The sequence below is a fragment of the Pelophylax lessonae genome, assembly GCF_965119305.1.
Source record: "Pelophylax lessonae genome assembly, chromosome: 3".
NCBI classification, from domain to species: Eukaryota; Metazoa; Chordata; class Amphibia; order Anura; family Ranidae; genus Pelophylax; species Pelophylax lessonae.
Window position 1 is genome coordinate 334415436 of NC_138770.1, and position 16680 is coordinate 334432115.

Genomic DNA, 16680 nt, shown 5'->3' on the forward strand with positions numbered 1-16680 from the left:
ACTTTGCTTGAGGGAAAGGGGAAGGTGACATCCTCCCCAATCCCTGAAAAAGTACTAATAAAGAATGTATTAGGGGCAGAGGGGTCATTTCCTCACCCCAGGAAAGTACTAATAAGATATTTTAGCCTGCTGATGCTGAGTGGAGATGCCTCACCATTAAGATATAGATCAGAGCGGGACCAAACTGTGTCAAATGCTGGCCATTAAATAGCTACCTGCTGCCTATTAAGACCTGAAATCCCAGCACCTGGCATTTCGAAGTTTTGCAGCTAGACTTCCTCTGCAGCTCTGAGATGTCATGTGAGCAAATGTCAATTGCCACAAAGAAAGCTGATGCTGGAATTTTTAAAGGTGCCTCACTAAAAACCATGTCTTTTGGGAACTCCCACTTTTCACGATGCCCACTCATCAATGCATTATCATGGCACACTTTGCTTTGTATACTTTATTTAGACCAGAGATATTGGTCTCTACCATTAAAGGCCGGTTAGTTGAATTTGCCCCCAAGGCCAAATGATCTAAATTCTCCCCTGACACAAGCAATCTATTTCACAGCTATATTTTTTATTACAAATGCAACTATCCTAAACAATCTGTTTAAAGGAAGATGCTGAAGTTCTTTCCAATAAAGCTGTAGAGGGGGCTACATCTCTGTCACTTCCTAAAACTGAGTTTTCACTGTAGAAATGGTAGTCTATAAAGCCTTTTAAATATATCACCTAATTAAAGTGGAACTCCACCCAAAAAGGGAAGTGTCTCTTGTTTGCGTCTTCTTCCCTCTGGTGACACATTTGGCACCTTTCAGGGGCAGAGGGAGGAGTGGGTACCTGTTTTTGACATGTACCCATCCCCACTTCTGGGTGATCTCACCACGGCAAGGTCCCCCCAGAAGTTCAGCCCCCCTCCTACTTCCCGCCGCCGCACCATTCACAAAGCAGCGCGCTTGGCAGAGCCACAGCAGAGAACTGGCTGTGAAGCCGCAAAGGCTTCACTGCCAGTTTCCCTTACAAGGAATGGTGGCGGCAGCAGCCGAGGGCTGATTAAAAAATCCAACATTGCAGGATCCCTGGACAGGTAAGTGTCCTAATATTAAAAGTCAGCAGCTACAAATACTGTAATTTTTTGGTGGGGGGGCTGGAACTCCTCTTTAATTATACATAATTCCAAGGCTAAGCTACCTATTCCATTATTCAAATATTTTGTTTTGAGAAAGGACCTCTGCATGACACATATTAAAGGGTACAAACTGCATTTATATTTGTGAACAAAGACTTTCAAGGTAGGTTTTCCTCTCTCTGCTAATTCCTTTTTTTTTAAATCTCTGGTCAAATTGGTCTTCTTTTTTATTTATACCTACAGGTAAGCCTATAATAAGGCTTACCTGTAGGTACAGTAAATATCTCCCAAATGTGCACCGCTTAGGAGATATTTACTTTAGTAGCAGCTGGTAACATTACTGGCGCATGTGCACTGTGCTCTCAATGGACAGCAAGCGAGCTGTGCCACAGGCATGACTCCCACACGCATGCGCTGGAGTGACATCATCATGATTTGACCTTTCAAGCAGCCAACGCCCATGTTGAACCTAGAAGGAGGACCGGGCAAAGATAGAAGCCCTGCCAGTGGTGACAGCGTACTGCTGGAGGGCTTCGTTTTAAGGCAAGTCTGTCATAATGTGCTAGTATTTGAAGCATACTAGCATAATATGACATTATCCTGCATGGGCCCAATTTATTTTTTGCAGTTTACTACCACTTCGAGACCTGCCTAAAACAAATACATTTTTCACTTCCCTAATGGTGTCTTTACTTAGCACCAGCAAGTAATCTTTTATTTGTGGGGAGAGTCACTGGTGACCTAAAAAAGTTGAGTCTTATGTCAATAACGGGAATGGAAGGCAATAACAAATATTTTTTTTTTGCAGAATATTATACACTGCTCTCTTGGATGATGGGTACCATTTTCATCCTGCATTCATTTCCTTTGAATGTAGAAGGTTATGCAAAGTTCTCTCTTGCATAATGTATGTTCTTTTTTCTTCTGCTAGAAATTCTTGTAAAGTAGTGTTTGTTGTGCCTTTTCTTTTACCATACTACAGGGCTGATATATAAGGCTGGATAAATGTGTAATACTGCCAGCGAGATCTAGTTTCCCACAAGTAAGTGACATAGAGATAAACCAATAACGTGTGGGAAGCAGGGCAGATCTCTCTTCACTGTATTCAGTCATATCTAAATGATGTGGGAGGAATTTTTCCATAAATAATATAACAAATTAATTTAAAGTGGTTGTAACCCTAAAAAAAAAAATGTATTATGTGCCTTTAAAGCACGAATAACAGCACAGTGCTTGTGCTCTATAACTTTGCCCTTTCTATCATTTAATACCTGGCTGATCCTGCCTGGTGCTGCCCTACCCTTTGTAAACTGACCAAGTTGATCATGGTTGCTGAGTCCCTGGTACTGTAGTCTGTTTACCTGCCTCCGTCATCTGCTGCCTCTCCTTGCTTCCTCTCCCTCCCCTCCCTGCCTGTCAGCTGTGTTAGTGCCCACAACCCCCCCCCCCCTCCCCCCTCATGCAGCTAAAATAACTTTGTAATGTACACACAATTCCTTGTGTTAGATAACACACTAGGCTCCAGTGCATGTTCTTTGAAAAAACTATGGAGACTTGTACCTTATTTCAAAGCACCCTTTGACGCTCATGTGACTGCCTGCCGCTCTCCTCCTCTTCTCCCCTCCTCCTGACTGACGTCAGCAGGGGATTTTCAGCCCCTCCTGCTGTAGCTGTCAGATCGGGAGAGGGAGCAGGGGGCAGTCAAATGAGCGCCGAGCGGTGCTATGAAATAAGGTGTAAATCGGCATATTTTTTTTACAAAGAACATGCACTGGAGCATAGAGTATTATCTAACACAAGGGATTGTATATACATTAAAAAGTGGCTTTACAACCACTTTAGGTTGTTATACTTACAGAAGCATAATGAAAGTAATGTTCTGTATTAATCATGCATACTTAATTGGGCATGCAAGAACCCTACATTCTCCATCAGACTGCCTCCCAAAGTGATACACAAGCCAGAACCCCCTCAAACAGGCAGGGGATGGCGTAAGACCGCACAAGGAGGACACGGAGACCGTAACCAACCAACCTGCCACCACTAAGGAGAAGAGGTATTTACCACATGACATATGCAAAAATGTATATTAAAAAAGAATAGCGCACACATGCATTAGAAATGACTATCAAATATGAAGACAATCCATAAATAAAAATGGGGATTTGGTCCCACCATATGGCCATATCGTGCTCAAGCCCACCACTACGTCAAAGTACCCCATTGTCAGTGGGTCCTACACTATCCATAAAAAAAGGGGTGAATCCAGCCTCTCTAACCCTTGGAGACAACACTCCTTGCTGGGAGAGATGTGCAAATGCACTACAAGGGACTCCACTATCTACTTGATAGTGGACACTGATAGAGTACAGGTGTGTGTGGGGGGTGGGGTGCTCAACATGAAATTACATGTTCAGGGTTTGCTCCCCCAACTTTTTGCTTGTTTATTATGTATTCAGTCTGACCAGACTTCTGAGGTTGAGCACCCCACCCCCCACACACACCTGTATCCTATCAGTGTCCACTATCAAGTAGATATAGGAGGAGTCCCTTGTAGTGCACTTGCACATTTGCGCATTTGGGACCAAATCCCCATTTTTATTTATGGATTGTCTTCATATTTGATAGTCATTTCTTTTGAATTTGTGCACTATTCTTTTTTAATATGCATGTCGCTTGGTTCATAGCTGCAATAGCTTTAGAAATACATGTTCAGAGTTTGCTCCCCCAACTTTTTGCTTGTTTAATATGCAAAAATGTACTACCTATCACAAATGCATTTAGGTCAGAAGATGTGGAACTAAGGCAGCTCTAGGGCTGCCTTTTTTCCACAACTTCTAGGGCTGCCTTTGTTCCACATCTTCTGATTTGAACGTATATGTGATGAGTTGGATAATTTTGCCTTTGTTATGTGGTAAATACATATTCTCCTTAGTGGTAGCAGGTTGGCAGGTTATGGTCTCCATCTCCTTCCTGTGTGGTTCAGTGCCACTTATGCCATCCCCTACCTGTTTGTGGAGGTTCTGGTTTGTGTATTGCTTTGGATGGCGGTCTGTTGGAAAATGTAGTGTTTTTGCATGCCCAACATATACTGTTTTGATGTTCCCGTGGGGTCCCTATGAAAGCAGTTTTTTCACTGCAAACCACATTGGACTACATCTAGGAATACACAAGCATCCATTGTTATATTTCTGCAGGACCCTTTATGTTTTTAATGGTTTATTACTTAAAATGTGTAAACATTTATGGTCATTTAGTCCAGATATTTTTATATTAATTTTATTTTTGCAATAAAATTATATATTTTATCAACATTGATTGTGCTATTGCCTTGAAGGCTTTAAAGTCCTAGTGGTTTTACTAGAAATGTTTCATCCCAATTGAGGTTTGCCTTGATATTATGGGATGTGGCATCATACGCTGATTTCAAGATCCAGTTTGTGAATAGTTTAACAACTTTGTTTTCTTTATATCAAAACCACTAGCCAAAAAAAGCTTGTCAATTGGTAACAAGTTGATATATACACTGAACAAAATTATAAACGCAACACTTTTGTGTTTGCCCTCATTTTTCATGAGCTGAACTCAAAGATCTAAGACTTTTTCTATGTACACAAAAGGCCTATTTCTCTCAAATATTGTTCACAAATCTGTCTAAATCTGTGTTAGTGAGCACTTCTCCTTTGCCGAGATAATTCATCCACTTCTCCATGCCATGTCTGTGAGGTGGATGGATTATCTCGGCAAAGGAGAAGTGCTCACTAACACAGATTTAGACAGGGTGTGAAACAACCGATCAGGAGCTGTAGACCAACTGAGTAGGTAACATAGACTCATAGCACAGTAAACGTGAGTGTTACTCAAGAGGTTAGAAAGGCGAGAGAGAGCTAGGCCTGAGGTCCCTGAGTCTATATATGAAGTAAGGGAATCATATAATGGTAGAGTACAAATAACTTGAATTAACATCTTAGTGGATGGTCAGGTGGCAGACACCGCGGTGTAGACATAATGTGGTAAAAGTCCATGCTATCAAGGCGGATAGTGTAGTTTAGCAATGCTGTAGCTCAACGGCTAGTTGATCTGTGGCATATGGGATAAGTCTCTAAAGCCTCGTTTCCACTGAGCGGATCGGTTCGGGTCAGTTCGGTTCGGTATGCTAATTTGAGTGTTTCCATTATCAAAGTGGCCCATACAACCGAACCAAACCGCACCATTCCTGGTCCTGCTTCAGATGTAGGGCCATAGGAAATGGTACGGTACGGTTAGGGCAGAGCTACTGGCGTCACACGATAGATTCCACTGATTGGTGGACAGGAAGACTTCAATGCTCACGTCAAATGAAAGAGCAAAACAAACACCTCATTTGGTGTAAACCCCGCATGGTCCCTAGTGGCCCAACTTGCAGTGGAAACGCTCACCTGAATAGACCGGACCATTCTAACCCTTCCAAACTGTACCGACCCGAACCGTTCCGCTCAGTGGAAACAAGGCATTAGTCATCCACTATAGACTGACATTCGGAAGCGAGAGCAGGAAAGTGTCCCATTTGCGGTTGAATTTGGTAGAATTGGGTAGAATTGGGTGAGAACGCAGTCTTGAGTTCGAGGGCTTCTCTGGTGCAAAGTTGTTGCAGGCCTATGATCCCTTCAGTCAGAGAAGAGGGGGTGGTGTGAATCCATTTGGCCAGTATTGACCTCCTTGCTATCAGTTGTGAACAATATCTGAGAGAAATAGGCCTTTTGTGTACATAGAAAAAGTCTTAGATCTTTGAGTTCAGCTCATGAAAAATAGGGGCAAAAACAAAAGTGTTGCTTTTTTAATTTTGTTCAGTATATATATATATATATATATATATATATATATGATAATAAGAGCTTCAAAGCTAAATGTATATGAACATACCCCTAAGGCAATACTTTATTTTAAATACATTATAAACTGGGCTGCCTTGGTCTAAGCTTTAGCAGCTGTGCTTCCAGTGGTTTTGTTTCACATGTAAATATTTACACTAATTTGTGTGCATTTATTCGATGCAGACTGATGATGCATATGGAGTAAATGGACTAGACAAAGTAGTTTACTAGTAATATTGTGTTGCATAAGGGACAAAGAAGTCAAAGAATGTCTTCTTAATTGTTCAAAAAGTTGCATCAAAAAAAGGTAATCCTAAGTTTTAGATAGAAAAATGTAAAACATTGTGATAATTTTCACTTTAATTTCATTCACAGACAAAAAAGATGATTGAAATTCATGAAAGGTAAGACAAAGGTAATCCTATGAGAGAAAGCTGGGAAAATATTTTAACGTTTTCAACAGAGGAGCTGCTAATTGACAATTTATGTCAGTTTTGTACAACACCGGCATTCGTACCTGGGTTCATTATTTTTGTTTGGTTTTGAAAGATCTTAAGCTGTGAGATACAAAATGTTACCAGATCCTTTGCAGAATACCTTAGAAATCATAAAGTTAAGGACCACAAAACCCAAATACTACATACTAATGTTCCTCACTCCTTAGGTGCCTCCATTTAATTTGTGTGCATTTTTAAATAGTTTATTTATTTGGTTTTGGCCTGGGTTGAAAAATAGATAAAGACTTATATTTTATTACATGAAACAATATGAAATAAAATATTGAGGACTTTTTAACTCTGGATGCCGCACATTGTTTTCCAATACCTGTGGCTCAGAAAATTGAATTTTTTCTGCAGTGTCTTGACTTCCTCCTTCATTACTTAGTGTTTTATTGATTTTGGACACCCAGTTCAGTATATCCCCTGCCTTCTTTACATGCTCTTTCTTTTCCTCTTCCAGTACCTTCTAGCAATACATGCATGATGTAAAAAACACAAATATTAAAGGTGGGAAAACAAAAAAAAAAAAAAAAAGCATTTTTATCTATGCACACAAAAAAAATACTCATATAGAATGTTTGGATATAATATTCATTTTGATATGCATATACATTCTAAAAGAGATATGTCAATACATGAGATTAAAATATAATCACCTTAACTACCTTGAACATGAAATACATACAGAGTAATGGTAAAGAAAAAGTACCCATGGGGTCTATTCAGCCATATCGTGTTTGGGGCAACCTCATGTGTAAAGTCACAAACAAATTAGGATATCAATATTTGAATTACCGAAATATTGCTTGAAGACAAAATGACTATAAGAATCTCAAACAGCATTACAATTTCCAAACTAATGTTTATGATACACATCATAGAGGCCTATTGTATATGTTTGTATTCATTATATACAAAATTAGGTAGGAGTATGTCTTCACAATTCCTTGAAAATATTTGACAGTAATATAAAATTAATATAGAAAGCTTTCTTTACATGATAGATGAAAGGACCCCAATGTTAAATCATTTTTAAAGGAAGAAGACATTGTGTAATAAAAACACCATCAATCTCAACAATAGCACCTTTCAGACCTTCTGCCTTTGCATTAGCTTGACCAACATAACATATGCTTGACCATTAAAAAAAAAAACTACTGTAACATTTGCTTTTTGGTACAATGACTATGTAGCCTGTATTAAAGACTTGCATTATCCCTCCGTTCACATACAATTGCTTTTCTGTAAAACTTGCAATGACATTCAAAAATATTTAATCAATTCTTCATGTGCTGATGTTTTAACTGATGTAAAATGCCTGTCTTCGGTTTCATCCTTTGATTAGGCTTGTTACAACTTGATAACACTTGTATGCTATTTTGTTCAACATGGTACAGGTATAATTTGCAATTTCAATATACAACTTGTTAAAAGAATACTACTTCAACATATAGCTAACATGGTAGCTAGCTATAGGTACAGTATGTCTAATTAATACAGCAATACTGGAATTCTAACAATGCTGACATTATATACAGTGCATTTGTGGAGAGTAATTAAATACAAAATATCACATAAATAAAGATTCAGCCCACTGATAAAGACTGTTCTATTCTACACTTATGTGACACAAGTGGGGAAGCATGTCGTGTGATACAAAATGTAGAGTGTGACAAACCAAGTATATAAAAAAATTGAACATTGCTTTCTTGTTATGAAAACCAAACCTAAGTGTAGTTTACTGTATATGCTTCTTGACAGTGGCATATACTGTTATTTAGTTATATACTGTAGTTTAGTTATTTAGTAATCTCCCATTATTTATCTATAACAATGGAAACCTGTAATATTTTATGTAGCTAAAATTGGAATGGGCCACTAATAACTGAGGGACATCACAAGCTTATATTTAACAATGTGACGTACAATAACCTATGAATCATACATACTCAAACACAAACATGTAGTATTGAAGTTCCAATTCAATTCAAGCAAATACTTAAAAATGAACATCCTTGGCAACAATATCACAAAACGTCATCTCTCACATTGCTTTTGTACTTCATGGTGGTAGTCCATTCTTTTTTTTTTTTTTTACCATTTTCTGCCTGTTCAACAGACCACTTACACAAATGTTCCATACTATGCAGAGTCATTGGCACTATTGTGAGGAAAAATACAGGCTAGGAATTCCAACATTCACAGGCAGTGGTGCTTTCATCAAGCGAAATCCTGTATGGCAGTCATAGACTGCCATTTCCAGAGCATCTTTGTAAGATATCTTCCTCCTCGATTTGGGGCAAGTAAGATTTTTTACATATGACTTTTCATCTTTAAGCTTTGTTGCTGTGGCAGCATCCACTATTCCTTTTCTGATGGCATCTTCTAATGACAAGCGTGCATGAGTTTTAGGATCTATTAATCCTCCCGTTAGGTACTGATACTCGAGACTTCGATAACCAATTTCTTTGTTTAAAAGGTTTACGTTCATGGCTTCAAAGGCAGACAGAAGTGCTTTAGTTGAATGCTGAATGACACCAGTGTAAGCTAATTCAAACTGGTGGATTTGTTTAGCACAGACATCGTCAATTAAGCCTTTCTGTAATGCTTCTGAGACACTATGTTTTTTGCCATTAGAAGGATCAAGGATTCCACCAGTGCTGGCCTGAGCTTCAAGGCATCTAAACACTGTTACCCTGTCTACCATGTTTCTTTTCAGTGCTTTAAATGCAGAGACTCTTTCACTGGTTTCAAGGATCCAAAATCCTGCTAAAGGACTATTGGGATCTTTAGCTGGCCTTGTTCTGCTTACTAAAATGTCAGCTACCTCAGTGGCAGAAATCTGTCCCTCCTTAATCTTGCCGATTTGTGACCTCTCAATTTTTCCTTGGCTGACAGCTTCCTCCAAGCTAAACTGCCTTCCTGTCTTCCGATCAATTAGGTGTGTTTGTGATCTACCCTGGGAATCAAAAACTGTAGCGGTTTCCCACTGGCACTCATACTGTGAAAGCTCAAGATAGGACCTCTGGTCAATGAGTCCTCTTTCATATGCCTCAAATCGTGTCAACTCAATACTAGATCGAGTATCTACTATGCATATTTTGTGGCCCTTTTCTGCAGAAAAGGCAGTAATGTTTCTGTCACCAATTGGTAAAAGGAATGTTTGGCTATTTAAATCTAGAACACATAGTTGCAACAATTCAGAATAATACATACTCTGTTTGTTAGAGGGAAAGTGAAAGCCCTTCACATTACTTGCTGGTTCATGCAAAAACTTTAAGGTTGTATGATTCAACAAACCCTTCAAAACTGCCACTTCAGCTGGAATTCGTACACTTCTAATGGGATCAATGACTCCTCCAGTGGTAATTTGAGCTTCAAGAATTCTTTTCCCTTTCTGTCTTTCAAGGAGCCTAGCCTCAATGGCCTGGAAAACGGATAGTCTTTTTCCCGAGTGAATGTATCCTATGACTGCTTTTTCAGCTTCAAGGAGCTTCTCTTTAAATTCTTGGTCAGCAAATCCACTGGTGATGGCCTCCTCAACAGAATATTTTTTGCCTGTAGAAGGATCAATGATAAAACCTGTCACTGCTTGTGCTTCTAAAAACTCATACGCCAAACCTTTATCAATAATTCCTTTCTTTGCAGCTAAACTGAAAGATATTTTTTCTCTACTTGCTTCAAGGTATAAACCTGCTATTGCAGTAGCCTTTGTTAAATATGTGTCGAGTGCTTTCTGAACTTCCTGAATTGTCGTACGACCTGACTCAAGCTGTTCCATGGTTTTGCCATCGAGAATTCTAGCTTCTACCAATTGTTTGGCAGACACATTTTTTCTGAGCCCTTGAAAGATGAACCTATCATCGGTGGAAGAACTGTCACTGAGGGATGTCTCAGAGCCTGCATAGCTTTTATAACTGGAGGACATATAACCCATCTTCGGTAAATCTGATCTCCTAAATCCTTCCAAAATATTACGTTCTTCAAACACCTGATCTTCATTGTTTATCAAGAATTCTTTTTCCTGCTTTACAGTTGTAACTTCAACAGTCAAATCATACTGCTTGCTCTTCACTATCTGCAAATAGCAATATTTAAAATAAAGGAAGTATGATTAGGGATTATGCCTAGGTCTTGCATCAGTATACAAACAGTTATTTATAGCAAAAGCAGAAGAAAATGAGCAAAACAGATTATTTATAATTAGTGCAGATAAGGTAAGATACCAAAATCCAGCTAAGATCCCTAAGCCATGCACTACGTTACAACAGCATGCAATAAACTTTCGCATATATTTATATAAAACTAACTCCAAAACTTGCCTCAGCACATAATATGGAAAGAACAGTACTTTTCACAAAAAAAAAGAAAATTAACTGAATAATAAGTAAGCAAATAGGTCCCAAAAAGTCCATTCAAGAAAATGAAAAGCAAAGCATGTCAAGTAGCATGAAAGTAGGCAGGATACAGATTGAATACCTCCATAGATTGATCAAATTTTCCTAGCTCCTTTCCGATTTTCTCCTCTTCAATTCTTAATGTCTGAATGGCATTCTGTAAACTTTTATCCTTTATAGTCTCTAGCTCTGAAAGCTGTCTGTAGGGGTTCATGTTGTCAATAGATATTTGAAGCTCTGTGCTGGTCTGGGTAACATACTCAGTAAATGGCTGTGCCTTTTCTCCACTGTCAAGAGACTGTTTTATTCTAGAGAGCTGTAACTGAAGTTCCTTCTGCACAGTTTCATCATAACCATCCATTTGCTTCTTCTTTTCTTCTATGAGGGTAGAGTTATAAACAGGAGAACTGACCTCAATATGGCCATCTAGTTTTCGTCTCAACACAGGCGAAGATTTAGCTCTTTGGCTAAGTATGTCAAAATCCTGTTGAGAGCTGGATGAAAAGGCAAAGCTGTTTCCTTTCATGTCATATTCACTTTTCTGGAGGGGGCTTCTAAGGCTGCTATTTTGCTGGATTTCATTCTGCAGGTATCTAAGTTGATTAATATGGTCCTGTCTTTGCAGATCAATTTTTTGTTTAAAGCTTTCAACTGTTCGCTTCTGGCTCTCAAGTTCTTCCTCTAATTTTCTGCATTTCTGAGCATGGTCTAATGCTGATTTTTTCTCAATATTCAGTTGTTCCTGGGATCTCTGCAATCTTTCCTTCACTTCTGAAAATTCAATCTTCAGCAGTTTAATTTTTTCTTCTAGCATTGCTTTTTCTTGTTTCAATGAAACAACTTCAAGCCTTATATTTGAATACTGATTTTCAGTGCTTAAGTTAGACTCCACTGTTTTTTCTAACTTCATCCTGAATTCCTCCGCTGTGCTTTTGTATTTTGTAGATTCTTCCTGGTATAAAGCAAGCTTTTTATGAGCTAACTGTTCATCAACCGTTTTCTTGTGGAGATCATCCTGTGCCTTTTTAAATTTTGCATTTACTTCCTGCAGTTGAGATTGATGCTGCTGAATCTTCTGGTCTACCATGCGTTTTTCAACTGACAAACTGTTTATTTCTGTTTTTAAGTTTCGTATGTCCTTTTCATAATTTAAAATTGTCAGACTCTGTTTGTCAAATTTCTGTCTAATTTCATTTAGAGCGTTTTTAGATTTTGACAATTCATCTTCGAGCCGCTTTACCATATTCTGAGTTTCATATTCTCCCTTGGACTGTTTCTGTAGCTGTTCATGAGTCACTTTTATTTGCTCTTTAGTGCTTTCTAGTTGTGATTTTGTCATATCAAGATTTTTCTGCAAATTATTCCTCTCCATAGTAGTCTTCTCAGATTCAGATTTAACCTTTCTTAGCATCATCTCAGTCTCATTGTTCACTTTAGTAAGCTCATCTAATTTCAGCTTTAGGGAGTTAGCCCACTGATTGCTTTTTGCCAATTCATCCTGAAGTTTCATGATCTTTTGCTGGTCCTCCTTATGTGCCCTGGCATTTTGGTTGTACTCCTCTTGAACTTTTTTTAGCTGGTCGCGCAAATTTTCAACTTCACCACTTCTTGATTGTGATCGTTGCTCAATTACAGTTTTTTCTTGCTGCAAAGATGTCATCTGAGAATTTAGGATTTTTACGCTGCTCTCTGACTTTGCATGTGCTCTGGAAAGCTCTTCCATTCTTTTACGCAAGTCATCCACTTCCTGTTTCTTTCTAGCTAAGTCTTCTTCCAGGAATGATATTTTTTGAAGGCTGCCTCTTTCAGACATATCCTTTTGCCTCAGTTCATCCTGGCAAGCTTTCAGCTTCCCTCTGACATCATCATAATCAGCTTTCTGCATCTTTAGTTTATGATCTAAGGAAACTTTGTCCTGTTGCAATAACTTCAGCTCTTCCTCAAAACTCATTCTGATTTTTTTCAGGTCATTAGCCTCTTGCATAACTTCATCTGCTTTATCCTGGCTCTGGTACAGCTTTCGTTCAACTTCTCTTATCTGCAACACATAGTTTTGCTCTAGCTGATTCTTCTGTTCCAGTTCCATTTTAAGCTGCTGCAATATATTATGTGTATCATCTAACTGATTTCTTAGTTGGCGGCTTTTTTCATCTGCCGCTGCCTTTTGTATCTGCAGTGTACTTAGTTCTGTCTTATACTGTTTAATCTCAATTTCTGCTTTTTTGTGAACCAACGTAAGCTCATCAAGCTGCTGCTTTAGGGTTTCTGCCTTTTTAATATACTGTTCTGCTTGGGCTCCCCTTATGTCTGAATCAATCATATAATGAACCTCTTGTACAGTGCGTGCTGGTATAACCAACTCTTTTGAGGAAGGATAGCTGAACAAGGAATCCGAATATTGCCTTTTGGTTTCATATTCTATTTTCTCTCCTACGATCTTCTTCTGATATACAAGATCACTTTCGAGATGTTTGATCTGTCTCACAAGTTCATCTTCAATCTCAGCTTTTCTTTTTAGCTCTGTCATAAGACTTGCCTTTTTACTTTCCAGATCTTGAAGGTCAATTTCTTTTCTCTTCAAGTGTTCTTCCAGTTTTCTCCTTGCAGTAGTGCTTTCCTCTATCTGAGTCTTAAATGCTCGGAGTCTTTCTTCCACAGCATCTCTTTTAGACTCAGCCTGTTTCGTCATTTGGCGTACATGTTCAAGCTGTTGTTCTGCAGCAGTCTTCATCTTGACTGTAGTCTCCAGCTCTAAGCGAAATTGCTGTGCTTCAAATTCAGCTTTTGTTTTCTGCAAGGTTAATTCTTCAACTGTTTTTTGGTGCTTTTTGATCTCCATCTCAGCAGTAGCCTTAACCTTGGGCAGCTCTTGCTCTAATATAAACTTTTGCTTTTTCACTTCTTCTAGTGCTAGCTCAAGTTCCTGTATTCTCTTTGAAAGCCTCCTATTTTCCTCTGTGCTGGATTTTTGCTGTTCCAATAATTCAGGATATGCTGACATGGAAGAGCGTTCTGAATACATTAAAATCTAAAAATAAAAATAAAATGTAAAAAAAAAGAATGTTAAAACTTTACCTCCTAGTGGAAAAAGTAAGGCCGAAAAAGATAATGGTCTATCAAATTCAACCTCTCACCATTTTGGTCTAAGGGAAGGCAAGGCAACCTACCACACAGAGGGAACTGTAACAAAATTTTTCTTTCCAGCAAAAATTTCCTTAGTTAACCAACATGGTAGTTGGATTAGTTCTCTGTACTATCCTTATTAATTATAATTTTGGATACTGTTAGTTTATAGAAAATATTCCAAACCTCAGTATTTTTTTACTTTTGATGGTAGGTCAGGGCATTCCACAACTTATACACTCTTACCATACAGAATAGCTTCTTTTACAGATGGTAAAATCTTTTCTTTGTAAAACTCAAAACAATATAGGCTGACCCAAGGCCTAAAAGTTTAAATATCAGATACCCACCAGTGTATAGATCAATATGAGCACCAAAAAAACAAAACCTGAATTGTGATCTCACCAATTACATTAAACGAAAAGAAATTCAAATAATTCAATCCATAATTTAGAGCTGTCTGCCAGTAATACATCACAATATTAATTCTATAGAACATATAAATACAGTAAAAATAATAGTGATTAAAAAAATATCCCCTTTTAGACACTTATTAGAAATTGTTATGCATACAATTCCTGCGCTCCCTAGCCTGAATGTAGGACCTTTTTGTCTTTGTTTCCATCTTCAGCTGCTCTATGCTGAATTTTTGATATTTGAGTCTGCAAATATATATTGATTTAGTCTGTGATATTTTTTCTATTTTACCAATAAGATTGATGTCATGAGAACATATTACCCTATGACCTTTTGTATTACTAGTTGGTGGAATCACACTCCAAAGAGGATGGGAAATATTTGCGATTGGGGAAATGTTAATACTCACCATAGTTTTTAACATGCGCTATGTGCTATGCAATAACAATGAATTGTGATGTATTAATGACAGACGGCTTGTGGTGTGTGGATTTTTGTCATTTAGATTTATAGTTTTCATTTAAACTAATCATTGAGTCCACTGTTTAGGTTTTGTTTTTCTGAGCAATTAAAATCTACTCTTCCCATATGCAACTACAAGGTTAACCAGTCACATCTATAATGACTTTCGGTTGATTAATATATCATTTCTAAGTTCTCTTTTTAACTAAACTAAACTAGGCCAGATTTTTTTCAACATATCCTTATCAGATTCTATCAGATCTCATTAACTTTTGCTGCCTGCATAGTCTCTTCACATCATCTGTGACTCTATGTCCTTCTCCAAAACTCTACCCCATATTCATGTGTTACTTCAGGATGTTCACTTAAATATATACCAAACTATACCTGCATAATTTGTTTTTAAAACTCTTTGTTTAATATAGCAATATTTGTTTATGTAGATGTCTGGTATTGAGTGGTGCTACTTACTTTACTTATCATTTTTCCAAAGTACTTTTCAATGTCTGTTTTACAAGTCCTAGCCCGTACACATACAGGGGACTCCATATGAAGTGCTGAAGTGCTTACCTTATACTTACATTTATGTATTATATTTTTTTTGCTATTTAGCTGCTCATGGTACCATTTTGTCAGGACCCTTTTTAAATAAATCAATAACCCACCTAATTTACATTATTTCATCCAGATCATTGCTAACAAGACAAGAAAAAACGGAGCCCCTTATTGATACTTGTGGGACATCACTGCAAATGATGCAAAAACAGTTCAAAGATAAAAAAAAAAGTGAGGATTCAAATAAGGTATTTTATGCTCAGAGAGAAAATAGCTTAGAAAAATAAGTGTATTTAGTATATGTAGCAACTTACCACAATTAGGCTATTAAAAGGAACAGATGCTTTCAGCCACCTTTCTGTGTCAAAGAAGTATCGAGAGAGCAAAGAGAATTGAAATACCCAACTCCACAAAAGCAAGATAAATATTGCATTATAAACAAAACGTAGAGTGACCAAGCAGTTAATGACAGTCAATAGAAAAGGACCAGCATTGTATTTAACTTACCAGAACATGCAAGACCACACAAAACTGACAATATATAAGGAACAGGTCAGAGAATAAACAAAGAAAACACCATACTTTAATAAACTTTTACATGTTAGGTCATTATTTGAAGCTAATGCAAAGGCAGACAAGTCCTTTCCTTTATTGTGTGAATACTTGCCGTGTTAACTAGTGTTAAGGTATACCAATTAAGCACAATATGTATTTAATGGAAATTTCTTATCACCATATTTTCTTCCAGAATATAATTTGTTCTCCCGCTGTAGATACATGTTTGTGATTGAAAAACATACCATAACTAAATTCTAGTCAACTTCTAGTTCAGGACAGTGTTCTAAAATTAAGATTATCCTGTGTTCTCTTTTATGCAAGTCTATTCACTACTGTTCAGTCTATGACACAGACATCAACAGGGATTATCAGAATGCAGAAGAATAGTATAGTACCCTCCACCATGAAGAGAGCAACAAGCAACACTGACAGTGCACCAAAAATAACAAAAAAGAACAGTATTTCTCTCACCATGCTGCTTGACTGTTCTATGGAAACTTAATTTGGTTTAATTGCAGTGGTATGTCTGGTAGGTGTAATGCAGCAAACACTTCCACAACCCTACCACATATCAAAAAGAATATAGTCATACAGTCTTCTAATGCAAACGTAATCCTCCTTGCACTGCCCCACACATGTGGCATATGGCCCACAGAAATGAATGCAGGAACTGTCTACTGCAGTAAATGATCCTTTCAC

At 37.8% G+C, this 16680-nt stretch overlaps 1 protein-coding gene across 10 annotated transcripts in view; it reads right to left on the reverse strand.

The window, feature by feature from the left end:
* DST (dystonin) overlaps positions 1-16680 on the reverse strand; it is a 783726-nt gene that overhangs the window by 302273 nt on the left and 464773 nt on the right. For all 10 annotated transcript variants that reach the window (XM_082250079.1, XM_082250078.1, XM_082250081.1 and 7 more), the window contains one exon: positions 6795-6935. In XM_082250079.1, the coding sequence (XP_082106205.1) occupies positions 6795-6935 (141 nt within the window). The remainder of the gene's footprint in view (positions 1-6794; positions 6936-16680) is intronic.